The sequence below is a fragment of the Anser brachyrhynchus genome (assembly GCF_964034855.1).
Source record: "Anser brachyrhynchus genome assembly, chromosome: 2".
NCBI classification, from domain to species: Eukaryota; Metazoa; Chordata; class Aves; order Anseriformes; family Anatidae; genus Anser; species Anser brachyrhynchus.
Window position 1 is genome coordinate 40,956,393 of NC_137695.1, and position 27,978 is coordinate 40,984,370.

A 27,978-nucleotide genomic window follows, 5' to 3' on the forward strand; every position below is an offset into this window, starting at 1 on the left:
TTCAATTTACTGATTTATTTATTTTTCTTCTTTTTATAGTCATTTTTCTCTATCATCTTGTGAAGGGACAGCCTAGCGTTATAGCAGGTAAATGACCCCAGTGACCTAGGACGTATTCAGTCAGTGGAACAATGAAGAACCAAATACATATGCTGCCCATGCACTACTACTGCATACCCTGTACAGTTGTATTTTACTTACTGACACTAGGTAAAACTGCACTACAACGAGTTTCACTTTGACTCAGTACCAGCCACTGCGTGCAGATGGTTTGCAGAGGAGAAACGACCATTTCCATCACAGGTATGGTATGGTACTTAGAACAGGCAATTGATTTGAGTGCTTAAAAAGCATCAGAGTGAGCCCGTGAAATAAAACAATGGGTGGTGGTTGTTTATGTGGATGTCCAAAATAATCTAGAAATGAATTTAACCAAATCAAAGATAACATGTCTGACTTTACATAACCCGTTTGGAAACACAGTCTTAGTCACTTAGAAGATCCCTTTTCCTTTTGCCTTTCTTGAAACGTTGTCAAGTCCTGAGTTGTCCAGGGGGGTGAGAGAGCAAGCTGATCTCGCGTGACATGGCATCAGCAGCCTGCGGTGACATCGGTCTCAGCAGTGGAGCTGGCAGTGAGTCTGCGGGGCATGGAACTGGGCAGGAACCAGTCAGTCGTCTCCGTGCCTTCCATCTCCACACGTCGTAAGTTAATTCTGACTGGCTTCGCTTGTCAACACTCCCTTGGCTCAAGGGTCAGCCCCGGTGACAACGTGCAGTTAGCAGAGGTCTGTTGTATTTTTGTTTGCTGTGCAGCTGAATCAGGTCCCTTCTCGAAGAAGGGTTCTGCAGAGCTGAAGAGGAGGAACGCTGCCGATTCCTCAGTGAAAGGTTGCAGCAAACAGGTGAGCCACTGCTGCTCTGAAGCCAGCCCACTTCCCAAGCACGCAGGCAGGTTGAGGAGTCCTCTGGGTGGGGAGAAGCCTCGAGTACACGTGTGTTTGGTAGGAAATGAGTGAGAAGGGAGTGTTGTTCTGCAGCATCGCTGGGGACAATGACTATTACTAGCCGGGTTGGGGGAGGTCGTGCTATAGTGCTTACTCAGCTGCTGTGTTGCAATGGAAACAATTGTATGTTTCCAGCAGGGCATTACAGCTGCTTGCTCATTTGTAATTGCTCTCTTATCTGGCTTGATGGCCACAGCAATCCAAGCTACATTGAGCAAAGCACATAAACAGTTTCGTCTGCCTTCATTATAAATGTAGGAATACTTGCTTAATTTTTAGTGGATTGTACAGTTGCTCTGACATTAGTGATGCTGGCAGTTTATTTGCTAGTATTCAGGAAGAGCAATGCTGTAAGCACACAGCCTAATTTTGATCATTAAGCACACTTACTGTTTAGCAGCTGTGATACGACAATGCAAATGTTGCTTGTGGTTTTGCTGACTCACAATGAAATTCTCGATATTTGTTCAAAACAACATTAATTTTGTGGAAAATTAGGGAACTGAGTACTTTAGTTCACTCCCTTTCCCCGCTCCTGCCTTCTAATACAAAGAAAAGCTGGTCTCAGTGTATTAAAGTGGTTAGAGGCCAAAGGCTGGTCCCTCTCTGGGAACAGTCGCTCTGCCCCTTTACAGTCAGTTTTGCTTAGTTTGCAGACAGACTGACCTAGGACAGCAGATTTCTGCAGCACAAGTTTACCTACGCAGAGCACCGAATCTGGCACGTAAAGCTTTTGTACGTAGCCCCTTCTCACAAAGTAGTGCAGGGCTTCGTACCAGTTGTTCTCTCACCTGTAGCTTTGTCCTGACCGTGGGTTGCTGCGGCTGGGCAGGAATATTGCACAACCCGCAACGCAGAGCCCGGTGAGGTACCTCCTGCTTACAAAGTTGTTCCATATAATTTCTGAGTAAAATTATCACCTATGTGAATGTGACTGATTTGCACTGGACATGCTAGAACAAAACCATGTTACAGCTATGCTGTCCTTCAGGTCGTAGTTAAGTTAATGAGTGCTGTGAGAGCTTTTCTGGTTTGTACAAATAAATTCCTGAAGCTACTTGCCAGACTTCACTGACAAGCTTCATGTTAGGGTTGATCTGTTCTAGGATCTTCTGCAAGATTTTTTTTTCCTTTTTTTTTTCTTTCTTGTTTATTTTTCAGACACTACCAGAGCTTCAGCAGCTAAATTTGCTGGTATTTCTTCCTCTTGCCCTAGCATTCCTGCAACAACACCCCGACCTGAGCCTCCTGCAGCATCAAAAACCCCTGTGGCCAGGGGGCTCCCTGGTTAAGGTCAAGGTAAAAGGCCTGTTGCCGTTTCAAATATACCATCTCTCCAAATGTAAAGCTTCATTGCAGCTAGTACTGCTTGTGACAAGAGGCTACGGATCTGCAGGAGGAGTGTTCCTCACTGTGGCCATATCAAGGGACAGTCACAGCCCCTGCTGAAGGGGTGACCACCTGCCTGTCTTGCCCTCCCTGCTCCCCCCCCCCGCTTACCCTTGTTGGAAGGTGACTCCTAGCACTAAGGGTTTTTCAAGGCTTTTGCCATCAGTGACTTTTTCAAGGATACCTCTTAGCCATAAGCTTGCTGATTTTATTGCTGAATGAGATTATTGCTTTAAGTGAAACCATGTGAAGCTAAAGGCAGAGATAGGATTTAGGCTGTCACCTGGCAGCAGCAGCAGACAGCATTAAAGGTAGCTTAGTTATCACAGTTATTCCCTTTGCTCTTCCTTCCAGGCAAGGGGAACGTTGATTTGTTCTGGGACTGGGAGAGCTTGCTGGCTAAGAAGGTGAAGGGCTCAAGCAGCGTTTTCCGGTCTGTCACAGTCACTTCCCACAATCTCACTTTCTCAGCCCTTGCCCATTGCTGTGCCACTTCTGTTTCCACTTGTCTTTGCTCCAGCAGGTCGGTTTTGTTTCCCAAGACGATAACTGTTACCTGCAAACAGAAGGGCGAGCTTTATACAAACAGTATCCACCATTCACAGTGCCTTCAAGCAGCAGGCAAGTAGCAACACAGCTCAGACCTGTCCTTTAACTTACTGCTGGCTCAAGGTAAGCTGAACGTAATGTGGAAGTGTAAGGTGTGGGATTCACACTGGCCTCATATACCTGTGGCCTGGGAGCTGCCTTTAATCATAGGACATGCAGGACTTACCCCACACACGCACAGATTGCTTAAAGGGAAGCAATACCCAAGAGAGAAAAAGTTAAACAGCCCTATTCGCCATTTACTTTGCAATTGAGTTGCCCTAGAGAAACGATAAGAGCATGGCATCCAAGGAGGTCAGAGCCGAGGGTGCTTGAGAAAAGAAAAAAATACATGGCAGCAGAGAAAGCCTGGTCCCAACAGCTGTGAATTTTGCCCAGCCTGGTTTTGTCTGAGTCTGAGCCAGTGTAAAAAATAAAGGCACCCCCAGCCACAAGGCAGCCTGCAGAAGCAGTCTGTAAGGCTTCAGGGTGGGCTGAGGGGCTGAGCCCCTCTCCCAGCCCAGGGTGCTTCCCCTGCCTGCAGATGTGCTGAGCCACCAGAGGGACCTAAGCAGACAGCCTTCAGTCGCTGAAGGAGTGGGAGCAGCACCAGTGCCAGCCTGCCAGAAGCAGTCTCAGGAGCTGCTGGTTAGCTAACCAGGGCAGCACAGCAGTGTCAAGTCAGGCCTTCAGGTAGTTCTCCGTGGCTTCTCTATCACCGAGACGCTGCAGTGGAGCCGAGCTCAGGGGCTTGCCCTGTGCTTCTCTTCTGAGAACTGCTGCATGTAGTGCTGGCTACTTTGAGTTACGGTTCCTGCTTATTTTAACTTAACCACTTTCTAAAAACATTTTAACAGCATCAGCTGATAGGGCAAGCCGTGCCTATATTTATAGTTCAAGGTCCTTAGTCAAGCTTCAGCCTCAACTCTACACTCTGTTGTGGTTTGGCAATGACCAAGTGATAAAGTCCTCTCCTGCTGAGGATTTTTTTTTTTTTTGCTGTGACCACACCTGCTTGCTTTTTCCTCTTCATCAGGCTGACTACAGGATGGCTCCTGTTTCTTTCCAGCTAGAGATGTTTGTCCTGTTCCTGTGAGGTCTGAGGCATCCCTTCTTTTCCATAGCAGCCCACGATGTTTGGATAAATGTTTTTCCCCTTGCAAAGCCTTTGAAAGAAGCTACAATCTTCATATACATCTACCACACACTCCAGATGAATTTTGCTCCTAGTTGAGTTCTGTCAGTGCAAGAGAACACAACCTCTGTTTAGTATAAAATTTGGCCAGACTTCAAGGTGTGTGCTGGAGAAGCCCCGCAGCCATCAGAGCTTTCTGTCAGCTGCTGCACAGCAGAGGGAGGACTCTGCTGCTCTGCAGGGTGAAGTCCTGATGGCTCAGGGGCATTTCTTTACGAGGAGATGCCCCCTGAATTTGGTTAAGGCTGCGTTCCAGCAGAGCCCAGAGTTTAAGGCTGCTGGGGCTATCTGAAGGGCTCCTGATTTTACCTTCTACTTGCTTCAAAGAGTATTTCATATGGAATAGAAATCACAGGAATGAAATATTTACCCAGCCTACTGCAGGCACTGCTCTTTCAACTATGTCACCCCCAGTCAGGACCACAGCTTTTTATTAAACTCTCCCAGGGGATAAGCAAACTGACTGCTTTCTAAAATACCTGCGTGCAACGAGAGAGAAGACTTCTGGGCAGATCCCCGGGACAGACATCCTGCCGGGGCTGCGACTCCCTCTCTGCATTACAACGTGCCATAAAGCAATAAATCAGGGTCCTCGCGAAACACACTGCCTGGGAAAAACTTCCTGCTTGTCCACCTTTCCTCGCCCTGCAGGGTAGTCATGACAGACTGCCCTATCCCTGACATACGTGACAGCCTGCAGCTCGCGCCAGCCCTGCCACCTAACATACCTCTCCTCTGACTGCATTTTCGGCTGGCTGTTGTCAGACTTGGACCCGTGTGCTGCGAGTACTGCACAAGTTACACTGTGGAAAGTCTCTCCCCACCATTATCCAATTAATTCCTTATGCACTTTTTTTTTTTTTAAGCAGCATAAAACGGACAGTTGGAGAGCTGTAGGCTCAAGACATTTAGCAGGGAAAACTACTAGAGAATACAAAGATACTGTAAGAAAAGCCGTAATGCTAATGCCACATGCACGTTATATTTGTTTAGCTAATCTGGAACACTGTCAGCTGAAAACACTAGCTGCTTTCTCAGGGAAAATAGAGCAGTCATTTCACACAATTGAATTGATTCAATATGGTTGTTAAGATACATTAAAGCCATTTTGCCAATTGACTAATGTCTGGGAGACCTACTGTCAATTACACCAGTTTGTAAGCCATCAAGTACGTGAATACAAAACAAACAAAGATAATGTCCTTTGTGATATTATTCTGTGCACTTGACTTCCTGTGTACAATACCTAAAAAAAAAAAAAAAAGTAAGAACTGCACTGCTGTAGACCATATGTTTTATTAGTCGTAAGTGTACTGACTGGTGCATTCAGCTAACTGGATTTTAGTTGCAGTAGAGGCAGAAAGGGGAAAAAAATATTTTTTTTTTGCATGAGCTGCATGGCATGTGAATTAGGCTTCCCCAGCATGAGAAAGCTTCCTTTGGCTGGATTGCCCAAGGCTGTAGGTATGTTTGTTTTCCTTACTATGCAAGTTTTACAGAAACAAAATCTATGCTTTGCAACTTTGCTTCCTATCACTGATATGCCAATAAGCCAAGCAGTTACAGCACCATGCATTTACCTCCTTTTTATCTCTAAAGACATCGATCTCTTTTTTGAGCAGTTCAACTCTCCGGAAGGCTTCGAGGCTGGTCACGGCATACACGAGAACGAAGCCATCGGCGACAGAGTAGTAGTGCTTTGGCAACTCTACGCCCTCCTGCAGACCCCTGGTGTCATAAAGCCGTAACTGTTCCTTAACGCCTCGGTCTGTCTCCACAGACGCCAAGTACACGTCTTCCATTGTGGCACCCTCTTCTAAACCTGTTGTAAAACAAGCAGGAAAGTTCATGCTGGCATAAGTACAGCACCACCGTAATAACTGCTCGCAGTGCAGCGGAACTTTACCCTGCAATAGGTTTCAGTGAGTATTTTTCCAGGGTGATTTGACCTGGATTAGACCTTGATTGTCGTGCCCATGAAGGGCTGTATTCGTAGATCGCCACGCCAGCTATTTACAGTAGTGCCACTGTGTAAATACAATCATCTAGTATACGAGCACATGATTACGCCTGTAAAATTAATCTATACAACATGTAAATGCAGGATGGGATAAGATAAATGGCTCTTCCCCCAGGTTTCCCAACCTTCCACCGCCCAGTGTACATGCTGCAAATGGGCCTGCCCAAACATAGCCTTTGGGAAGAATGGCCAAGGAACACCAAATAGGCAAGTACTAACACCTTGAGCCTGCTTCCCTGCCTCATGGTGAGCTGGATTATACTGCAGAAGCAGGAGCCAAAGGAGTAATTCTGGAAATTAATGTGCATTGGTGGTACAACTAACCAACGAGTGAAACCAAGCCAGAATGGGAAGAGGATGTTTGCATGCAAGCAAAGTTGCATGATGTATTTACCCAAATACACAGTGAGCTTTTTCTGTCCCTTAGGGATTTACCATGACTCAGATTTGCTAATAGGAGCAAGCTCATTTACTTCAGGGCAAGAGCACGCACAAGGTAACAAGCTTTCATGTATACCACCTGCTCCATGGTAACTATCTGCATACTGGCTCTCCTTACTTCCTTTCCCCATGGTAAATGTGAGGTAATATAAGGTACCTTACTCTGAGCTAATTAAAACGATGTTTTCCACGCCAAACCTGAAAACACGTGGATCTCCTTAGCTTCATGGTCACCCTGGATGCAGGCTCATAAGGTTACAACAGGTCCTGACAAACTATGCATAGTATAGTTGGATTACTGTCAGAGTCAGTTTTAAACATTCGTATCAACCCTCTGCCAGCCATGTTTTTGTCTCCCCTGCATTCCTATACACACGGACTGTTTGCTGGTGCAGGGCTACAGCCGTGAGTACCGCATTATTCTCTTTGTCTGCCAAAAAGGGACTACATTAGCACATTGTTTATGAAAACACAAGGGATTATCTGGCCTGTGAAAATAAGGATTTTGCTATATTCGGTGACACAGTATTCAAAACACTTTGCATTGACAAACAAGCTAAAGAATTCCACCCACGCGCATCATTCCCCGTGATGTATGCAGCATTCCTGTGCAGGAAAGTGGCACAAGCTGTTCTTTTTGCCCCTCTTTGTGCAGTCTTCATAGATCAAGCTCTTACTAGGTTTGCAACAAATTAATTTATTTTGCCTCCAAATATAGCCACGCTAACGTGCAAGAGCAAAACCAAGAGCAGAACAAAACAAGAGAAAGGGTGAACACATTCTGTGGGCTGGAGAATGTGTCACCAGGGCATTTTTAAAGACTGAAGTAGGTCTTCTGGATATAGCACTGTGTTTTTTCTTGCTCTGCTTCTTTTCATTGTGCAGACAGGTCAAGGAAGTATCTAACGTCAGTAAATATTACTTTGGCAAGAAGGAATGAACTACAAGTACCTAAGTTTTCTGTTTAGAACACCACGAATAACGTTGGGCAGGATTTTATCATCTAAATGCTGCGCTGTAATTCAGCGGTCTTTAACATATCCACATTCTCCCGTGACAGTCTCTTCCTACTGGCAATAAAAGTAGCTGTGAAAATTACGTCTTTTAACATCCTCCTTGAAAATGGAGAAGAAAAATTAAGACCTGCAAGGCAAGTCAGCAGAATAGAGTGACAAATTCTGATGTTAAATGGCAGAGGGGAGGATCTGGAATTTGTGCACTGGTACCAGTTTCCAGGGGTGAAAGTTCACCTATATACATTGGGGGAGGAAGCACAATATTTACATTCCTGGTTAGCACCATCCCATTCCAACATTTTCCTGATCTCCATTCAAAGGTGAGCTGGACAAGTTGTACGAGCAGCAGAACTGACCAGGAAAGCCCAGTGTCTGTCACCACCCCATCCTTCCCGTCACCGGCATCCCCAGGCCACCTTGTCTACGAGGATGGATGAGGGCAGCTTCTGCTGGGAAGTTCTGCCCTGCCAGCTGCTGCCAACTCGAGTTGAGTGGAGAACACTGCCATGGGGCTTTGCTCCCTCTCCTGCCCCCAGCTTTTCTAAGTTTAGAGAAACATATTTTGAAATATCTCCTACTGTGGCACAGATGAACTGGCAGATGGAACCAGCTTGCAGGTCCAGAAGTTGTGAGGGAAAAGGGGAGCTAACAAGGCAGTGAACAATCTCCTGGTTTCTTTGGTAAGTAGACTAAAGATGTTGAGGAGAGAAGGGAGGAGTAGACAGGAGACAGATGCCATTTTCCAGCACCTATTTAGCTGGTGCAAGTCTCGGGAAAGGCAAAAAGGTCTTCATCTAGGTTACCAGCTGCTGCCACAGACGAACTGCAAGGGGAAGCCTCAGTCATAAATCGAGTGGTGTTTCAGCCCCTGGTGGTTTCCTGATGAGGAAAAGAAAAGGTTCAATATACTAAAGAGCACTGCAAAGCCAAGCTAGGCAAGGCAAAGGTATTGCAAATATTACATAAAGCAAAATTTTGAGACATGGAATTTCAGAAGATCCCAAGGGAATGTCAAACACAAATGTAATGAGTATCTTGTGTCTTCTTCAGTATGTTCAAAGATCTCACTCTCCCATAATCTTTCCCTCCCTCTTCCCTGCAAAGAGCTCCCAAAACCTGCCATTCCTTGCATTTTTACAACTCCAGCATAACAGACTTTGCTTACTTAGATCTCAAATGACCGCATATCAGAGGATCCATGACTCAGAGAAGAGCTGGAGCAGCCTTTGGAGCTGGACAACAGGAGCTGATCTATTTAGATTTAGCCGCTAGTTCAAGTATTAATGCCACCAACCAGCAGCCACGGTGGTGACCCTCAGTTACATACATTCAGCTCCATCTTCACGCATTTCTAAAATTCAAAGCTGACTGCAGCTCTGTCAGGAGGTAGTTTGGATTTGAGAAACAAAGGTCTAGGAATGCATACTTTGGGTTATTAGCCTCCACGTCTTCGGAGCTGTGAAAGGCTTCTAGCCAAAACCCCAAATACCTCAAGCTGAGACCAAGCAAGGCAAATTCTCACTACGGGTTCTGATCACAATAGCATATGGTGCTTTCATTCCCAGCTAGTAAGGCGATCTGAAGTAGCTGCTTATGAACACGGTCATACCAGCTATTTATGCAGTCAGGAGGCAGTGATAAGGGAAATAGTATTTTCTACTGGAAGAGTTCTCATCTTCTCTTTAGCTGATAAGCTTTGCCGTAGGTTGAGGCACCAGAGGCACTTCAAAGGCAGAAGGAAGACCCCTTTATGAGCCATCGCTGAGCAGCGGCACCGTTCAAGGAAAATCACCTACCCTTTCACAGATGCATCACGTGCCGAAGTTAAGCCAGTAACTTCCCGTTAGCTCGAGAGAGAGAGCTCAGGGCGAGCAGTGCCAGGTGCCACAGGAATTCAGAACAGGTTTCCCCGGCCAGTCAAGGACCCGTTTCATGACCGAGGAGAAGAGACTGGCACCTCTCACTTCAGGACTGCAACGGAAGGTGGGGAGTTTGGACAAGCTCAGCGCTGCAGCCACACAAAAATAAGGCAGGCCCAGGTACCAGGCAACCATACGCACACGTGTGAGCTGTAACAACTCCTTGGCCCAGCCTACGGCAATACAGTCCCCGCGCGCCTCAGAGCTAAACCCGCACCCGTTTCAAACATCTCCAGTCAGGTTTCCTTTGATTCCTTTTCCCAGTTTAGCTGGATAGGCTGCCATGCAATACGCCCGTGACTTTAAGAAGCTCTGACAGCACCTTACATCTTTTGCCCTCTCCTTTCACGTCCCAGGCCCCAAGGCAAACCGCCCCTCTCACAGGCGCTAAGCCTAGCGCAGAGCCAAACGCCGCACGTTGTTGCTCACGTGCTCCAGGGATGTGGATTTTCCTTTTTCAGTGGTATTCCTCCCTCCCTAGTATTTGTTCCTCTTTGACTTCAAGCAATCTTAGTGCCTTTGCAAGAGTGCTGGCTGCTGACCATGTAGGGACTTCATCCATGACGAGCTGAAGGTGCGATTTTTTTTAGGAAAAACCCCACAGTGCCACTGGGTCTCCAGCACCACCACCAAGCGCTCAGCCAGGGGCACGGGCTCAGAGCCAAGTGCTTTATATAGCAGCGTGAAACCTCCGAGGACACAAATCCCTTCCCTGACGGCAGCCGTGCCACCACTCCCTTTTAAAGGAAAATCAGCAGGGGCTTATCGGCACCAATGTAGACTCGTCACTGACCAAGCACCAGGAGCAGAGCCCGCCGTCAGTGCCTCGGACACCTCGGCGGATGACGCCAGGCCTTGAGCTCCGAGCCTGCAACCAAATTCAAGCGCACCCCTTGTCACAGCGAGGAGGCCACGGATAGCAGCACATGTGTCAGCCCAGCCCTTGGGAGTCAGGAAGCCCAGGTTTTGAGACAGCCCGTGCCCACGTCTCCATGCCTGGCGAGCTGCCGTGCTGCCTGGCTCCGAACGGGCGGGCCTTCAGCGCCCACAGGGCCTTCTCGCCTCCTGCCCGAGGGCCAGAAGCCAAGAGGTGTTCGTCGGCTTTCGGGAGCTCACAGGCTTTAGGAAACCTGGGTCGAGACCTAGTAATAGCGTTTTAAGCGCAGAGGGGCCGTCCCTGCAATAGGATAGCTCGCAGGGGCAGCTCTGCCAGAAGCACCGAGGCGCAGCAAGCCAGCCCCAGAGCACCTGATGGCACAGGCGGCTGAAAATCCTCCCTTGCCACAGCTGCTGATCGGAGCACGGGGCAGGAAGCAATGAAAGGCAATACGATTTAAGCAGCGTGGCCTTGCTCGCACTGCTCGAGAGCCCTAGAGCACCGCCTGGCCCGGGGAAGATGAAAATCAGGGCGGCAGCAAAGGGAAGAGCCCGCAGCCCGCAGGCTTTGCAGTGTTGGCGCTGAGAGCTACACAGGGCTATGTGCACGGGTCTTGGTAAGATGCTGGAAGCAGATGTTGCTGCAACGTTAGAGGAAATCCTCCTCTTAAACAACGGTATTAGCGCACAGTTCTGTGTCAGGCTTTGCCAGCAAATTCCTCCCGTCCACACATTTTAAAGGCACAGTGCCTGCCAAGCACCCTGCTCGAAACCCTAATATTTATCCGGAGGCTTATCCCCAACGTTTAATTTAATTCACTGGCCCAAGGAAAAGCTACTAGTCCCTTGACTAGGCATCCTCTGTCAAGCCCCTGTGATTCAGCCCTGGCAGAACAATTCACCAGACTAATGATCGCTGCCCTTCCTCTAACATCCAGGCCAGGCGGGAACAGAGGGAAGCGAGCCAGCTTTGCCTTCGGTCCCTTTCTTTCGTGCACAGCGAGTCTCTGACATCCCATGCCCTTGTCCCAGGTCTGTTTTCCACAGCAGGATTTATCTGAGAGCTGGGAAGCTCAGCCTTTGAAGTCCAGAGCAGAACACCCCGTGTGCTAAAGCAGAGCTGTTTTTCTTTTCAGCTCTTTGATTAAGTATTAGCCGAAACCAAGCCAAATAGTTTTAAGAAGGTGGAACAGAAGTTTAAACAGCCTCTCTGTGAATCACATAATATTATTTATTATTCAGGCATCGAGAGCATCTTTTGGGGAACAAGGTATTTCTTATGTAAATAGGCAGCATGCGCATCATTTGCTTTTCTGTTTGCTTCTTGTGGCACACTCCCGTTTCTTGGCACAGGCAACGTCAGGGCAAGGGTTCTTCCCCAAAGCAATTTAAAACTCGGTAAGGGACTACGAGTCTCAGGAATTGCCCAGAGATGAACCCAAACCACACTCATTTCCTCCGTCACCTCCGCGCAGCTAGCGGCCCTGGCTTACCGCTTTGTGGGGCCCGCACAGAGCAAGACTCTGGAAAAGGAAACAACCAAAAAAAAAAAAAAAAAAAAAAAAGAAGGTAAAAATGTCTCACCCACGGTATGCTTTCCATAGAGAAGCTGCTCCAAAATCGCGGTTTTTCCCACCGACGCCATGCCGCACACCACCACCTTGTAGCCCTTCCCCATCTCTCCCAGGACGGCAGAGCCAGCGGAGAGGTCTTGTTTGAGCACGGGGACCCGCAGCAGAACCCCAAAAGGCGAGATGCTGAGCAGCGGGTGCCCCCGAGGCGCAGCTCCCTCCCCGGCGCTCACCGGCGATGGTATTTTTAGGACTTGGGCTTCCTCCCACGCCACTTGCAAGGTTTCAGGCTGTCGCCGTCGGTGCCCGGCTGGGCGCAGCACGCTGCTGTCAGCCCGCGGGGCCTCCCCTCCCGCCTCACGCGCACAGAGCTGAAGGTCTCACAGCACAGGGGCTGGAAGGAAAGCGTTACGGTCACAGGCACGGGAAGGCGAAGGCCGGAGCGGGGTTTTGGGGTCTGGTGTCAGCCAGCCTGGGCGGTGATGGGGCTGCCCTCCAGGAGCCGGGGCAGCTCCGGGGGATGAGCGGGGCACCCCAGAGCTGGAGGGGACCTTGGTGGGACCAGGTGTGACTGTGTGAGCCAGGGCACTCTGCAACGGGAGGGAAAGGGAAAAAAAAGGGGGAAAAAAAGGCAAAAGGGAAAAACAAAAGGAAAAAGAGGAAAATAAGGGAAAAAGGGGTCACCATGCAGCTGTGGCAAAGCCTCCCTGGCACCAGTCCCCTTCCCTGCTCCTGCACTGGGTCAGGAGGGACGCGAGCAGCTGGGGACAGGGGCTGACAGCAGCGGCAGGGTTTTCCCTTAGGATTTACGATTCAATTCCTTTTTTTTTTTTTTATTAATTTTATTTTTCATATTTAGGAACCCCAAAGCGCTCCTCTTTGGGGACGGATTCCTAAGGACGTGTTTATGTCAACCCCTTACCCCAACCCCAACCCCAACCCAACCCGGGGCTGCTCCAGAGGCCGCCCCCCCGCCCAGCCCCCGCCCCCAGGACAGCCCCCGGCCCCCCGCCGTGCCCGCGCCGCGCGCCCCCGGCCCCGCGCGCCCCCGGCCCCAGCGCGCGCGCGCACCTGGGCTGAGCATCCCCCGCTGCCCCCATTGCGCCGCGCCGGGCCCCGCCCCCTCGCTCCCATTGGCTGGCACGGAGGGGCGGGGCGGGGCCGGGAGGCCAGTCGAGGCCGTGACTACATTACCCATGAGGCGCCGCGGCCGCCGCCGGAAGCGCGGTGACGCCGCGGGGGGTTGTGGGAGGAGGGCCTCTTCCTTTCCGGCGTGGGGCGCCATCGGGTGCGGGGTACGTCTGCGCGGGGCCCGGGCCGCCATCCGCCGCCATCCGCCGTCATCCACCCGCCCGCGGGGCGCGGCGGGGCTGCTCGGCGGCCGGGCTGCGGGCCCCAGGCCGGCGGAGGGCCCCCGGGCTGCGGGAGGGCGGCGGGGCGTTAGGCCGCGGGGCGCTCGGTGGGTGCGGGGCGCTGGGGGTGCTGCGGGCCGTCGGGGGTCCCGAAATGGCGGCGGGGGGCGGGGAGAGGTGGGCTGATGCCCGTCGAAGGGCGCAGAAAGGTCGTCTGCGGGCGCAGCGAGCTCCGATTTTGGATGGTGAACTGAGTGGCGGTTGGGTGGCGTTGGGTTTATCTCTGCGTATTGCTGGGAGCTGGGTTCTCAGCGTTTAGGGATGCGTAAACCACGTTATAAACTAACACCGTGCCCCTCACAGTCACGTACGTCGTCAAAGAGCAGCACTCACAGCTTGGTTCAGGTGTTAGCTGTCGGTGTTGGTAACATCTGAAGCACGTGAGGCACCAGCTCCTCAACTGCGCAGGTCAACGCTAAAGAACGCGTGAAATGGAAGAAAATTCCTCAAAATGGTAGCTGCGTGCCCTACTCCCTAAAGGGGAGCCATGTTACCAAGTGTACCAACAGTTACAAAACAGCACACAGTCATACTGGGTTCCAGCAGTGTTATATGCACGTTAACATGGCCTCATGCTGTGTCATTTTATGGGAAGCTGTTCAAATTCAGAATGATAATTACTGCCCTCTTGTCATTGATCTCTCGATCTCAGCAGGTAGCCAGCCATGGGTGCCTACAAGTATATCCAGGAGCTATGGAGGAAAAAGCAGTCGGACGTGATGCGGTTCCTCCTGCGTGTGCGCTGCTGGCAGTACCGCCAGCTCTCTGCCCTGCACCGCGCTCCGCGGCCAACCAGGCCAGACAGGGCTCGCAGGCTGGGATATAAGGCCAAGCAAGGTAATGAGGTGGAGCTGCTGTGTTGTCAGCTTGCTTCCTTCCTTAACTGAGAGTAGAATGCCAAAATCAGAAGCTGGAACGCCTCCTAAAAGCCTGAAGTGTCCTCGATGAAATACTGCTATAAATGTGTTAAATCAACAGCAGTGCCTGCATCCCAAACCTTATTTCATGTAATTTTGAGTTCATGCTCTATGTGGTCAATTAGGCAGGTGAAGACCAAGTGGATTTTGACTTCAGTTCCTGCTCTTGCGCTGTGTTATTGCTGCAACGTTGACCAATGCTTTTAGCATGGTAGATTTGTGGGTATGGGGGTTCCTTTCTCTGGCCAGATTTTGCCACCAGTCTCCACAAGTTAGCTACATTACAGCTGTCTGGGCTTGCCAAGGTTAAATTAGTTTGTGTCGTCATTAGGAAACAGTTACTGGGGAGTGAAACAAACTCAGGGAAAGCGGGCATCCATCTGAAACTTGAGCAAATCTTTGAGGCAGAATGTTTGCTCACCATAATAATAAAAAAGTAAAGAAGCTACTGTTACGTTTGTTTGTGAGGTTTCTTTTCCTCCTTTTTCAGTGGTCAGGTTTCCGCAGGGTTTATCGATGGCTTGTGCTTCGGTGCTTTATGAATGCTGCACTTGCAGTGTGGCATTTTAGTTCTGAGGTGACTGCTTCGTTGCTTTCTTGGAGTGGGGAGGGTTTAGGATGTTTTTTTTGTGTGTGTTACGGCATAGCTACAGCTGTTCTTGGTTTATATGGAAGCGCACAGTGGAAAGGTGCCATAAACTCTGGTTTGGAACTAGAAAGTAGTCACAACGATACATCGCTTCCATTATTCAGTTACAATAGAAATATCAAAAACACCCTGCGCTAGTCACCGTGAGTTGTAGATTTTAGCAGAGATTGGTACAGTGACCTACTTTTTTGCAGTGTTTCCTGTAAAATTTTAGGGGTTGCAAATGCAGTATGGGCATTAAGTCGCCTCACCGTAATTTGCACTGGCTAGGCTAAAAGTCACCGTTTCTTGTAGGTTATGTTATCTACCGCGTCCGCGTTCGCCGTGGTGGCCGCAAGCGCCCTGTCCCAAAAGGTGCAACCTATGGCAAACCTGTGCATCATGGTGTTAACCAGCTGAAGTTTGCCCGCAGCCTCCAGTCCGTAGCAGAGGTGAGTGTTCTGGTTATTGCTCAGAAAACGGGGGTTACGAAGGTCATGACCAGCCTGTAAAAGTGGAAAATACTCAGAGACAAAATAACTGTTCCTCTAATGTGTTAGGTAGAAATCTTGAATGCTGATAGCAGGAAAGCACCTGGATGTTTTGAAAAGCGGTACTGAGACAAATGCGAAAAACTATTCCGACTTCGCAGGTAGCAGGTGGAGGAAGTACTGCTGAGGTGGTTTGCTGAAGTTTGCAGCGTGTTCCTCTTTCTGAAGTATGGCACAATGTGTGCAGGGAAAGACGTGCTACTAGGATAAACTCCTGTAAAATAAGGGGTTAGGCATGAGGATTCAAAATTCAAATACGCTAAAGTGCCTGACTTGGGTCATTGGTAAAACCTGCCTTTATGTTCCCTACCATGATGCATGCATTGCCAACTTTAGATAAGGATCCTTAACAAAGCACGAGCAAGTTCCTCTCTTAAAGTCTGCAGCACATGTTTGCGTAGTAAGAGTGCTGTGCAGTGTACTGAGCTGTATCGTAGGATCTGAAAACAGAATGCACGAGACATTCTTATTTAAAAAAAAAAACAAAAACACTTTGGGAACTGGTAAGCTGAAGATTGGTGGTTTAACTTCTCGTTAAATGCTGTTGTCGCCTGCTAAAATACTGAAAATGGAAGCTTTCATTCGGGGCGATCTCCGTTAAATTTCGCAGTGACGCAGCAGGAGTAGCGTTGAAGGGTTGTAGCTCTCACCTATGGAAAAAACTCCATGGCTTAGAACAGTACGAGTCTGCGCTCTGAAAGAGAGGCATTGTAAAAGAATGAAGACTGCTCATTGTCTTTACATCATTAAGCGGAGCATTAATGCTATTTTAAAACAGAGGTGATGTGTAAAAACACAGAACTGTATTTTTAATGTCGAGTGTTCACGGTGTGCTCTTCATATACGCTATTCCCAGACGTCTGATGGCTAACCATATGCTCGGCTGTGATGACAGCTCGTGCAAGGGGTTGTTGGCCCTCTGTTTTGGTCCAAAAGCTGGCTTGCTTTCTTCTGGAAGACTTCTGTTCTTCAGATAAAACTATTACAGAAATGCCAAACCGTGATTGTAGCCGTCATCCCCAAATAGAAGCTGGTTGGGGGCGGGTGGTATTTTAATGTTCAGTATGTGTCACTGCCGCGTGCTAGAGTAAGACAAGGACTTGAAGAAAATCCATTCCATATGCAGGAAACGGTCAGCTGAGGTTTAGTGGAAGACGGTGGTAATAGGTTGGGATCACACTGGGACAGAAGATCCATGGGATCTGTTGGTTCGTACTTTCCCACGGTGACGATAAAGAAAGTCCTGGGATTAAACACACTGATAGTATTAAGTAAAACAAGGAGTTTTCTTGACAGAAGAGGCAGATTGAGTTTCAAAACTTGTATTTTCTGCTTAGTTTCCTAAACTAAGACTGTTTTCTTTCCAACTACAACCGAGGATAGGAATAGTGGAACTTGCTACATCAGCTGTTCATTTTTTCATATCAGTATGGACTTAGGTCCTGCAGAAGGGTCTTCCTCCCCGGTAACTTTGGATCAGTCTTTTGTAACGTTCCACAAAAGATTGTTCCATGGCCCCAAGTGCAGCTTGTGGTCTTCATTTCCACCTTGAAGTTGTTTTTCTCTCGGTGTATTTACTCATTGGGTGCTTCTGTGTACAAAGCAGTTCTTCTCTTTTGTCAACCAAATGCCTTCCTCATTACATTCTTTAGAACCTGTATCACTAAGGAATTCAGCATTTTTTTTTTTTGAATACATATTCCTTTAGTCAATACTTCTTTCTGGTGTTTTTGCAGCCAGAGGTTGTATGGTTCTGGGGATAAGAGGAGGGGAAGGTTCACTCGGGGCAAATTGAAAATTCTAGCAGTACAAAATTTTAGGTTTGAGTTACTCATCTCCTTCTGCATGCCCTTCGCCTAAAAGCGGTGTCCCTGCCTCCATGTTTTTATAGCCTTTCACGTGGATTTTTTCTTCCAGGAGCGTGCTGGCCGTCACTGCGGGGCTCTGCGAGTGTTGAACTCCTACTGGGTGGGGGAGGATTCCACGTACAAGTTTTTTGAAGTGATCCTGATCGACCCCTTCCATAAGGCCATCAGGCGCAACCCTGACACGCAGTGGATCACCAAGCCCGTCCACAAGCACAGGGAGATGCGTGGCCTGACGTCAGCTGGGCGCAAGAGCCGCGGCCTGGGCAAGGGCCACAAATTCCATCACACCATCGGTGGCTCGCGCCGCGCTGCCTGGAGGAGACGCAACACCCTGCAGCTGCACCGCTACCGCTAATTCTTGTAAACACAACGATCTAATAAAGCTGAGCGGGTTCTTGAATTTATCTAAACAGTGCTTCTGCTGCTTCTTGTCTTACGCGGAGAAGTGTAGCGCTCTCCAGGAGTTCAGTTGTTTCCATATTTTGAAAGCGTTTTGAAAATGTCATTTGGTATTTATGAAAATTCTAGACCCCGAGCCTGGAAGCCTTGCGATGGGTTTCGCTTTGGATAAGGCTGTGCAGTGCAAATTGAATGCTCCATGGCTAGTCCACGTTCTTTTTTGCTGATGCGAGTATATTTCTTCACTGTCTGTAGGTGGGAGTCACTTTTCCTGTGTTTAGACCGAAGGCCTGCTTTGATCTTGTGCAATGAGATGTAAACTGAAAGTGCTAGTTTATTTTTTACAGGTGATTAAATACTAATGACAATTTTATTACACTAGTTCTCATTTTTTTTTGTACATCTTCAGCGTGAAAGCAGCTGTTGAGCCTGTCTATCAGCAAACATGGGCTAAACCAACTAAGCACAGGATGGAAAGGTGCAGCTTGCTCCGTTCGCTGAGGTGTGCAGTATTTTAATTTTTACTGTAGTGTAGGTGTTACGTAGTTTGCACAGTATTCCAGGCCATTCATTTTGTATTGGAGACAGTATCTTAGATCTGCCTTTTGATACCAGAGAACACTTTTGTGGTGTTGAAGAGCAGCATTTTGATTTACTCAGCATGCTCAGGTGTTGAAACGATCACATTTGGATGACAGACTGCTATAGATGAATGTGTTACGGGCTGCGTTTTGAGAACTTAGTGTGACCTTTTAGCACAAAGTCGACTTGTACATGCACACTGAGAGAAGGGATTGTTAGAAGGCCTAAGAACTAGCTTGTATTTTCCCAGACCTTCAACTTGGGTTGTGTGGAAGGGATTTAAAAAAAAAAATATATTAGTAGTTTTGGGACTGATGCGTCCAACATTTCAACTGAGAAACTGAAGAACCCAACTCATTTGCTCTGATTGATCCGTTTTTCAGAAGGAGTGTAATCTGAAGAAGAGGCTTCTTGGCAGTGTGTTCTTCTAGTCAGGAAGAAGAGCTCAAGAGAGCAATCCTTTCTTTCACGCTACATTTTGTTTGGTTCAAACAAGAAAAAAATTCAAAGGATTCTTCTGTGGCTATGTTAAAAAGTGCTGTCTGCTCCGTGAAAGAAGGGCGATGGTTTTTTTAACCTTTTTTGTGAGGGAGGACCTAGGAGCAAATTCAGTGAATGAGGCCTCCCTCGAACATGCAGGGGAGCTGGTGCTTCCCTGCTTTTTAAGGTTTAAGGGCTTTAGTGCTGCAAGACCAACGTGTCCCATTCGTTTTTTTAAGGTAACAGCTTGGAATCCAGTGATACTTTGCTCGTGCTTATTGAGCTGTTCACAACCCTTGCTGGTGATCCGGGGCAGGCAGTACCAGACGACCGGGCTGCCAGCACTCGTGCTGTGTCACTTGCCAGGGTTCGAAACTGCTGGTGTGCGTGGGGGGGGGAGAATCCTCCTCAGTTAACCTTGCGTGAGGTTTCCCCTCGCGTTCCTGTAGCATCTTGAACTCTAAAAAAGGGCGGAAAATACTGTCCCCTTCAAAGGGTTCGTTAAAGTCCGCCGATGAAGATGCATGTGAGAGGGCATGGTATGTACCAGGCAGGCGAAGTAACTCGAAGCAGAGGGTATTATTTTCAAGGGAAGCTCAGAGTCCGTACAGTTCATCTTGGGTCTCCGGGAGATCAGATTGCCCTAGCATCTCCTCACCCTGGATGTTTCTTATGCTCTGTTTGACTTGGTGCTTGGGGTTGGAAGGAGGGGGAATTGCAGCGCAGTTTTTGCGTGAAGACAAAAGGCAAATGATCCTCTCTACTAAAATCTGTAGAAAACACAGAACACTGAGGACAATTTTTTTTGGGAGGGGCTGTCAGCTAGGGAAACCAGGCTTAGAGGGGTTATGTGATACCCGCCTTTCATAACTGATGATTTTTGAACCTGTTGTGCAAGTTCAACAGAGGCTGCAAATCTGTGTTCCTTACGGGTCTGGTGAAAATCAGTCAAGTGAGACCTAGCAGTTGTCCCAGGGAGAGGCGGTTCCTTGAGTTCAGCCCTCCTTACACTCGAGTCTGCGTGAAACGCGGGCAGCGAGCTGCACCCGGGGGCAGCAGGGGATGAGGAGGCACCAGGAATTTCACTGCTGAAATCTATGAGACACAAAGGAATTCAGTAATTCGTTTTCAAGCCGTCTACTTCACTCTGCTTGCAGGCCTGCTTATTTCTGGCTCCGAGCAGACACTGTTTTAGCTGTAATTAAAAGAGCTGTCTGGTTTCTAGACAGGACCAAATGAGCACCACAGTTAAACAGCCCGTCCCAGCCTGATGTCAGGTGCTGTAGAAAACGCTTGTCAGCCTTTACGAGGCTGTGGATTTCACTTTTGCGTAGCCACCTAGATTAGCTAATTGCCTCGCATTTGGTAGAAGGTGAGGATCTGACAGTTTTCCCAAAACCCGTCAAAACTAATTCCGTCCTCCTAAGGGTGGGCCGCGTAAGAGCAGGTTGTGTAATTCAGCGCGCTCTCTACATAAGCAAATAGTAGGCTCCTTTCCATGCGGCTCATCGCTTGGCAACACCAGCGGAGTTGGAAAGGGCAGATGGTGCTAATCAACAGCGAGTGGGATTGTTTCCTTACATCGTCTCGGAAGCACAGGAGTCTTTGTGTAACACAGCCCTGTGTGCCGTAAGACCCGGCCGGCACCGGTACCTCGCGGGGCTCGGGCTGCTGGCGGCGAGCAGCGTGGTGCATCGGTGGTTTTGTGGGGGTCTCAACGCGAAGCAGTGGAGGGCTGTAGTATCCGGACGGGCTGTCATCTCTGTCCTTGAAAGGCGGCGGTTGTGCAGCAGCCTTGGCCCAGTGAGAAAGGTGACTACACGTGAACAGCCCTGGCTGCTAATGAATCAAAAAGCGGGACTAAAAATTAAGCCCAATTCCCACTCTTTTATCTACTCGCTCTCCAAATGGCGAAACCACCTTTTAGCCCTTGAACAGCTCTTTGTAGCACATACGGGTCTGATTCTGAGACTATCGAGCCAAAATACCTGGAGTGCTGGAAGCGCTGCTTCAGCCACGTGTCCAGCTGGAGCCCAACAGGTCGCTGTTCCGGGGCTCTGAGCAAATAACCGACGTGTTGATCCGATCCTCCTCAAGTAATTGCCTGCAACGTGCGGCTCTGTGGAAGGATGGAGAGCCCGTGGGCTGCTCTTATCTGCATGTGTCAAGCTTCTGAATCAGCCCCAATTTAGTAATTACACGCGGGTTGCGAAGCCTCGCTCCCTGAAGTTAGGAAGTGCTCGGGCTGCGCTGCTTACGCAACCTTTAATTCGGTGGCTCTGAGCTAACGTGCCAGGAGAGGCCTCTGGCAAAGCCAGGACGGGCACCCAGTCCCTCTGGGCCCCTTGTCACCGCCTGAGATTTGAAAGAATGCTCTTTTATTCGGTATCGAGTGATATTCGGTGATAACATGTATAATTAAAGGCTCTCGTGTAATGAAGATGCCGTTTAATCTCATTCTGTCAACTCTCCTCCACTCAGGGAATGGCCGTGGCCATGCTGGGGGCACCCAGCGGGCTGAAGCAGCGGCAGATCGTGCCGGACCCCGGCTCCCCCAGCACCGAAGCAGCTCGGTGTGCCCGCGGTGTCCGTCTGCAGCCCTTGTGCGCGTAATGAAAATGAGTCGCCATCCCCGAGAGCTCACGCGCCAAGTGTAGGAAGTAGCTTATTACTCCGGCGTTCACTCATTCATTTATTCATGCATTTTTCTTCCAGCATTGCTTCCCGGTGACTAACAAGCAATTACCCGAACCCTTTCCTCGTGTGAGAATCACGGCCGTTCAACTCATCCGCCGTAACAACCCACCTGTCTCCTCCGTGGGGTTCATTATTAGTCAGACGAGCTCGGGCAGGGGGTGAGACAACCTCCACAAACCCACCGAAGAGGAGATGCGTTCGGAGCTCGGTGTTTTCAGCTCATTCAGAGCTACACATAAAAGCGGCGCCTTACAAGTTGCTATGTTGTTTGCAACTATTTGCATAGCAGTCCTGTCAGCGTGTGGTTAAGCAAAGTCACAGGAAAGCTTTTAAGTAAAATAGAAAAGCCCATCTTATTTTCACTTTGTTTACAAGTTATTGCTACAGTTGTCCATGGAGAACATCCACTTACGATCTTGTGAGAGAAGACACGAGGTTTGGTTGCACAGTAAGAACTAAGGACAGAGATAAACCAGCTAATATTTATAAATTTAGGAAATAAATTTAGGAGCTGGAAATAAATGAAACTTTCATATATTTTTTTTTACATATATACATTCATTATTTATTCAAATTATATGAATCAATTGATTCTATTTATTCTGGAGGGTCTAGTTCCCAATCTTAATGTAGGTGATTTTATTTCTGGTAGGCGCCTGACTGTCCATTCTTAACAGAAAGAGATGACAAAAAAAAAAAAAAGGCATGAACTGATAACAAGATACCAAGTTCTTCACGTTAAGGCCAATGACTTGCACTGGGAAGATGCTAGCTGCCCTTTACGAACAATACATATTTTAGATTACACTTGATGGTTGGGTTTTGTACCCAGTTGTACCCAAACAGCAATTTTCAAGCAGTGGTTACACTTTACCGGTCGGAAACAAAAAAAATAAATTAGTTACTATGACTGGTTACACTGGAAACCCAGTTCTTAGCTTTATGATACTTTTGTTGTTGAGAAGAAAAAAGGGATGAAATAAAACAACCCACTGTGAACAACTGAATCACTGTTCGGATTCCTGAAACTAAACGAAAACTTGGCTACGGTTACTATTTTCATTGGCTGGTTTAATAAAAATGCAAGTATCATAAAACTATGTAAAATATACGGAATAGAGGACTTCTATTTTCTCTGTTGATGGTCCCTTACACTTAGGGCTGAAAACTTTTAAATACCACTCTATTAAACAGTCTTGCCTTGTAGTAGGTGCAATTCAGAAAACACTCTTAATTTACTTTAAGAAAAAATCATTTTAAAATGAGGAAATAAGAGTTCTGCTTTGAGCCTGAATTTTTATTTTAGCCCAATTATGATTGAGCCGAAATGAATGAGAGAACTGGAATGTTATCCAAACCATACTGAACACTGAAACTTGATGTTTTTGCACATTTTGTCCTAAAATCATATCAATTTTATTACAGTTTAAATGTTGCCTGGTATGATCCTTTTGTAGGAACTTTGTGATGACAGTAAAGGTTGAAGAAATTGCATTGTATGCAGGGGGAAGGAGGATCAGGAGAGGGGTTACTTTCCATCTTTCCCCCCTTTTCCCCTTGAAGGGGTAACCCCAGCCTAGCTCTCTTGGCACCTATCAGCCAACCTAACCCAACCAGTCTCGTTTCTCCCGGTTTTATTACAGCCCTGCTTGCTGCTGACTCAGTTCCTTTTTTTTTTTTTTTTTTTTTTGGTCGTGGTGTTCAGTACGAGTGAGATTGCCAAAGTTGCGATCAGTCGGTTTTGTGAAAAATGAGCTCCTCAGCTTTGTTGGTAGCGCAGATAGCTGGATCTGTCCATCAGGCATCAACTCGGAGGCAGGAGATCCCCTAAGCTAGCAGATCTCCTCATCCAAAGGCAGACCCCATGTTCTGCACCCTGCTGAGATCCGCGACCTGTGGCCGGATTATGACTTGGCTTTGCCTCGAAGGAACAAAAGAAGAGTGAGCGAGCTAACCGAGCCCCCATGCTGGTGACGGTAGCGGGGACACGGTGCTTGATGGCATCCGTCCTCCCAGCGGCAGGGTGAGGATCTCCCGGCCCCGCGGATGCCCTGGGTTTTGCTGCTCCGTGCCCGCAGGCGAGTCACCAGCGGCGAGCCTCGAGCCCCAGCGCTTGCCAGCAACTCCCACGGGGCATCCGGCACGGGCCGTGGCCGTGTGCGGGATGACACAGAGGGCGCCTCCCGTAATCTGAAATGGGAAGTGGAAACACAACCTGTTGGGATGGGTCTGCTCCTGGAAGCTCACGGAGCCAGAGACTTTCCAGATGACTCAGAGCAAGGCGATTGCTCGCTGAGAAGTGCTGCATCAATGGTTTGGAGGGATTATATAACGAGCAGCTGTTCCTCCGCCGCCGATCACGTGCCGGCTCTGCAGGATTTATGCTTACAATTGACTGTTTTTGAGGAGCCGCGATAAAACAAGACGGCAAGTGTCTGGAGGCACTTCGGGATGCAGCCGAGCTCCTGCCCGGACAGACGTCTTGGCTGTGTCTGGGTAGGGTGTTGGTGAAAAACTGCCAGTGCTTCTCACTGGAGGTGAACGAGATTCTTTCTATCCTCAGAAAAAGTGTTTACGTTCTCCCAGCTCAGAAAACAAAACAAAACAAACCAGGAATGCTTCCTTCTGTTAACACCTGATGTGTTATTCAGCATTGCCTTTGGAGATGGTAACTGATTGTGGCGGGGAATTACAACTTTTCAGTCCTTGGCGTTGTCTTTTAGACCCCAGCTGGGAATTACAGGCGTTCACTCATGTCCGTGTAACAATAGATGAAGCGACCCTGATGATTTGATTAAAACTGTACGTGCCTCACCGGGAGGTTTTTGCTCATCATCACTGGAATGAAAGAGAGAATTTGCTTCATTCATTCTTTTTTGTTGTAATGGTTTAGGCCAGGAAACACTTCCTCTGACTTTCAGCAGAGAGCCAGTTCTGCCCCACGTGAAGCTGGTGGCTGACTCTGATGAAACACGTCTGACTCTACTCACCAGGCTGATCGTATCCAGCTCTGTTTCCACCCTCGCTGCGTCAGGAGCGATCTGGGCAAGCTGCTGAGGCATAACACAGACAGCCCCAAGACGCAAGGCAGCCAGAGAGCTCAGCATTTCCTCTGTTTGTTCAAGCACCAAAATTACCGGTGTAGGTTAGCTTGGATCCATAGCAACATTTGTATCCAGAGGTATCCCACAAGCATATTTCTACGACCATAGGAACACAATTTCGATCTGCCACTGGTGTTATGGGATTATAACCCTTTTCCTTTCAATAGAGCTTTTCCAGATTTACCTGGAATCTGAGTTATTTTACGAAGGGTTGTCTATTTCCAAAATAGCTTGGATACCTATGGTTTGTTTCTAGCAAAATTTCCCTCTAGCTGCCAATGCCTCGCATAGAATTTTATGAGAAACTACATTTGTTTTAATGGTTAAATTTTTATAGCTGGAAGCAATTTTCTTTACTGTAACATTTCAGAAGCCCTTTATGGCTAGCAATATCTCATTGAAAGCCTGAAGATTGAGAATGACTGCATGACTTTATCATGTATAAAGCTTATTATCTGACATAATTTGGTGCATAGCAGGCTTATTTATTTAAAAGGTCACACAATCGTATTTCACCACTGGTAATGGCATTTTTATCCATTTAATAGGTTTATCCTAAAGCATATTTATTCCTAATGCATTTTATTCTGAAGCCAGTTAATAACTTTAACTCTTCGGGCTCTTGGCAGAACAGAGAAGACAGCATTTAGGAACTCAAGTTTCATCAGCTGGGACTGATCCAGGAGGGTACAAGGTCTGATGGGGTATTTCATGTTTTACCTCCTGATGTAACCCAGCACCATGAAGCATCAGGCCTTAAGTCATCTTCCAACCTCCAAGTTAGCCACGCTGAGACAACGCTCAGGAAAAAACACTGCTCTACATGGAGCTGGTAAAAGTGTGAAGCTGTCCTGGCCCTTAAATTGCCAACTGTCCTTTGGGTAGTTGCGTGTGATCATTCTCTGGGCTGGAATATGCTTTGGTTTGTCCCCCAGAGAAATTTCACTAATTTCAGTGTAGTAGCTTTTGTTTTGTCTGGACGTAAAAAAGGCAACCCTCTCCCTCTGGACCAACACACCAGAACCAATGGTCCCTGTAACGTAAGGTTGGGACGCTGTGGCACTAAATCTTGGTATTTTGGTGAAAGTAAGGGGCAGTTTTTATGCATCTTTAACACAATCTGCTCTGCTTATCTCCCCAAAATTGCGATCGGCCCAATCAAGTAATAAATACTCTCATCTTTGCTTCATTAGCTGACGATTTCCTTGCTGGATAAGCAGATGATGTAGCGGCAGATGAAGTAATTTATAGCACAGAAAGGAAAAGGTGGGCAGCAATATTACTGCCATAAAAAAACAGGCTTTATTAATGCATAATAATGTTTTGTCTTTCTAGAATAAAGGTCCAAGTCCTCACCGTCCATGAAAAACTGCAGGGGCAGCTGAGGCTAGGTGTAACGTGCCACTTTTACAAGAGATTATTTCCTGTACTTTTAATTCTATTATCACTTGTATTATCAGCTTCTGTGTATAAAAAGCACATCTGCAGTAACACTTGGTTAAGACAGAAAAGCTTAAGTGTTACATGCTTCAGGCCATAACCCGGCTGCTAAAGAGCTGAATCAGGAAGAAAGTTACCCTATGGGCAAATTAGCATTTAACTGGCTATTATGAGCTTTTATATCTTCCTCCAAGCCTCTGATACTTGGCACGGAGAGACAGGATGTGTGAGCGGGTGAACAATTTGCGAGCCAGTTCCTCTGTTTCGGTTATACTTAGCTCCATGACTACACTGCTCCTGGTACCTAAGCAAGTTGCATTCGTGTCATGTAGGCATGCCCTTAATGGGTAGGCTTTAAACTGGTCTATATTTAGCTTTTGCTTCTTCCTAAAGCGTTCTGCACACATTCGGTCCACAAAGGGATGCGATGACAAGCTGAAGACCCCTGGGACCTCCTTATCAGGGTTTTGCTTCAAGAGGGAGAAAAACAAAGCGCAACCAGCTGAACAGTTAGACACGTGTGTGAAAGAGAAACGGAGAATAAGTAGGGCAAGGGGTCAGGAAACACTGTGTAGGGCTTGACCCACTACAATCAATAGAAAAAATTTCTACTGGCTTCCAGAGGCTGAGATTAGTTAGGCGAGTTATTGCTATTTATATCGTTAATGTAGGTAAGAAGTCATGGCCATAGCTATCATCATAGCGACTTTTAGAGAGCAGCATTTAAGCTAGTGACAGAAGATAGCAGGTAAATCTTTGCTGTAAAGAAGCTGGAAACGCTGGGATAGGGTTTGGTATCAGCTGCCTCACCTAAGAGAAGCGTGCTTGTATGAACTGGTTCCACCTGCAGCTGCAGAGCACAAAATCGATCAGGACAGACAGATTACTGCGTGTTTCAGAAGGACCTCGGGAAGCAAACTAAGCAGACAGAAAAGCACTGACAAAGTATTTCATATGGGCAAAAATAACCTTCATTATTTGTAAACCATCATTAGCTGTGAATTAGCAGGGAAGAGACCTTGGAGTCACTGTAGATCTGTGAAAATGCCAGCGTAGTTGTGAGCATCAGTCAACGAGAGAAAGAATAGGTTATAAGATTTTTTTCCTGGAGTAATAGGAACAAAGAAGCAGAAAACACCAGGAGGTGTTGAGGCTTGAAAAGATGCTGCTCCTTGGCACGCTTCGCGTAAACATATTTTTCCTCTTTGCAAAGTAGGTGTTTGGGGATCAAATGAATCCCGCTGTACGTGTTCCAGGCACTTAAGAAACCCAACCCCTCCAAAAGCAGGCACATCCCTGCTGACAGAAACTGGTGGGTCCCTGGCTGGCGTGGGGTGGCTTAGGAGGGCCTCTCCACACGGACCGGCCTCCTGCCCTGACCTCAGCAACCACCAGGCCTGAGGAAAGAGGAGTCATCGGATGCCGCATACCTCTGGTGAGGTGGCCAAGGTGCATCCTGTCCCACCATCAGCTATCAGCTGCAGGTAGCAGCCCAGTCAGCCTTTGTTGCGGCAATGCTGCTGTGTGGTCTCCCATCCAGGGGCAGGGGAGTGTTTAGCACAGGCGGGGAGTCACTCTGCTATCTCTGGAATTTAAAGATGCAGTTCGGGCTGCTCCACAAGCGTGGGGTGACGGGGGAAGAGGGGGAAATTCTTGTATTTCTTCCTAGGGGTGAGAAGGAAGGGAGTGTAGAAGCTACAGGTGGAAGCTTCCTGCCTCACTTTCTGTGCTTTCCCCCATTTTCTGCCCCTTGGCGTGTTCATACCCCGCTTCAGTCTCTCCCCAGCACCGCAAGCCTCCTGCAGGGAACAGCACATAGAATCACAGAGTCATTAGGGCTGAATGAGACCTCCAAGATCACCTGGTCCAACCATCCCCC

The 27,978-nt window shown here is 48.0% G+C and overlaps 2 protein-coding genes and 1 long non-coding RNA gene across 9 annotated transcripts in view; 1 reads left to right on the forward strand and 2 right to left on the reverse strand.

Moving 5' to 3' along the window:
* NKIRAS1 (NFKB inhibitor interacting Ras like 1) lies at positions 1-13,314 on the reverse strand. 6 transcript variants are annotated; one of them, XM_080579736.1, is made up of 4 exons: positions 13,093-13,170; positions 12,035-12,611; positions 5,759-6,000; positions 1-2,951 (listed from the first exon to the last, which is right to left on the reverse strand). In XM_080579736.1, exons 2-4 carry the CDS (start codon positions 12,126-12,128, stop codon positions 2,712-2,714), a joined length of 576 nt encoding a protein of 191 aa, XP_080435862.1. In that variant the 5' UTR covers positions 12,129-12,611; positions 13,093-13,170; the 3' UTR covers positions 1-2,711. The 6 variants fall into 6 exon arrangements, with proteins under 6 accessions (XP_080435862.1, XP_080435864.1, XP_080435863.1 ...); XM_080579738.1 differs by lacking the exon at positions 13,093-13,170 and adding an exon at positions 8,459-8,534 and having other exon boundaries at positions 12,035-12,162; XM_080579737.1 differs by lacking the exons at positions 12,035-12,611; positions 13,093-13,170 and adding exons at positions 8,459-8,534; positions 9,452-10,175.
* RPL15 (ribosomal protein L15) lies at positions 13,200-17,807 on the forward strand. Of its 2 annotated transcripts, none has more exons than XM_080579744.1 (4): positions 13,200-13,316; positions 14,086-14,270; positions 15,294-15,430; positions 17,447-17,807. In XM_080579744.1, exons 2-4 carry the CDS (start codon positions 14,099-14,101, stop codon positions 17,750-17,752), a joined length of 615 nt encoding a protein of 204 aa, XP_080435870.1. In that variant the 5' UTR covers positions 13,200-13,316; positions 14,086-14,098; the 3' UTR covers positions 17,753-17,807. The 2 variants fall into 2 exon arrangements, with proteins under 2 accessions (XP_080435870.1, XP_080435869.1); XM_080579743.1 differs by having other exon boundaries at positions 13,201-13,316; positions 14,089-14,270.
* Positions 17,535-27,978, reverse strand: part of LOC308189585 — an 11,716-nt gene continuing 1,272 nt past the window's right edge. Inside the window, exon 2 of the long non-coding RNA XR_013946451.1 lies at positions 17,535-27,898. This is a non-coding gene — a long non-coding RNA (uncharacterized lncRNA). The remainder of the gene's footprint in view (positions 27,899-27,978) is intronic.

Excerpts from the sequence above, each read along its gene's own strand:
- NKIRAS1 (XM_080579735.1), bottom strand. The coding sequence starts at position 13,306 with ATGGCGCCCCACGCCGGAAAGGAAGAGGCCCTCCTCCCACAACCCCCC. Across the intron at positions 6,001-13,092 it reads GCGGGGGATGCTCAGCCCAG|GTTTAGAAGAGGGTGCCACA; the intron begins GTGCGCGCGCGC and ends GTTTTACAACAG. Across the intron at positions 2,952-5,758 it reads TCTTTAGAGATAAAAAGGAG|GTAACAGTTATCGTCTTGGG; the intron begins GTAAATGCATGG and ends TTCTGTTTGCAG.
- RPL15 (XM_080579744.1), top strand. The coding sequence starts at position 14,099 with ATGGGTGCCTACAAGTATATCCAGGAGCTATGGAGGAAAAAGCAGTCG. Across the intron at positions 14,271-15,293 it reads GGGATATAAGGCCAAGCAAG|GTTATGTTATCTACCGCGTC; the intron begins GTAATGAGGTGG and ends CGTTTCTTGTAG. Across the intron at positions 15,431-17,446 it reads GCCTCCAGTCCGTAGCAGAG|GAGCGTGCTGGCCGTCACTG; the intron begins GTGAGTGTTCTG and ends TTTTTCTTCCAG.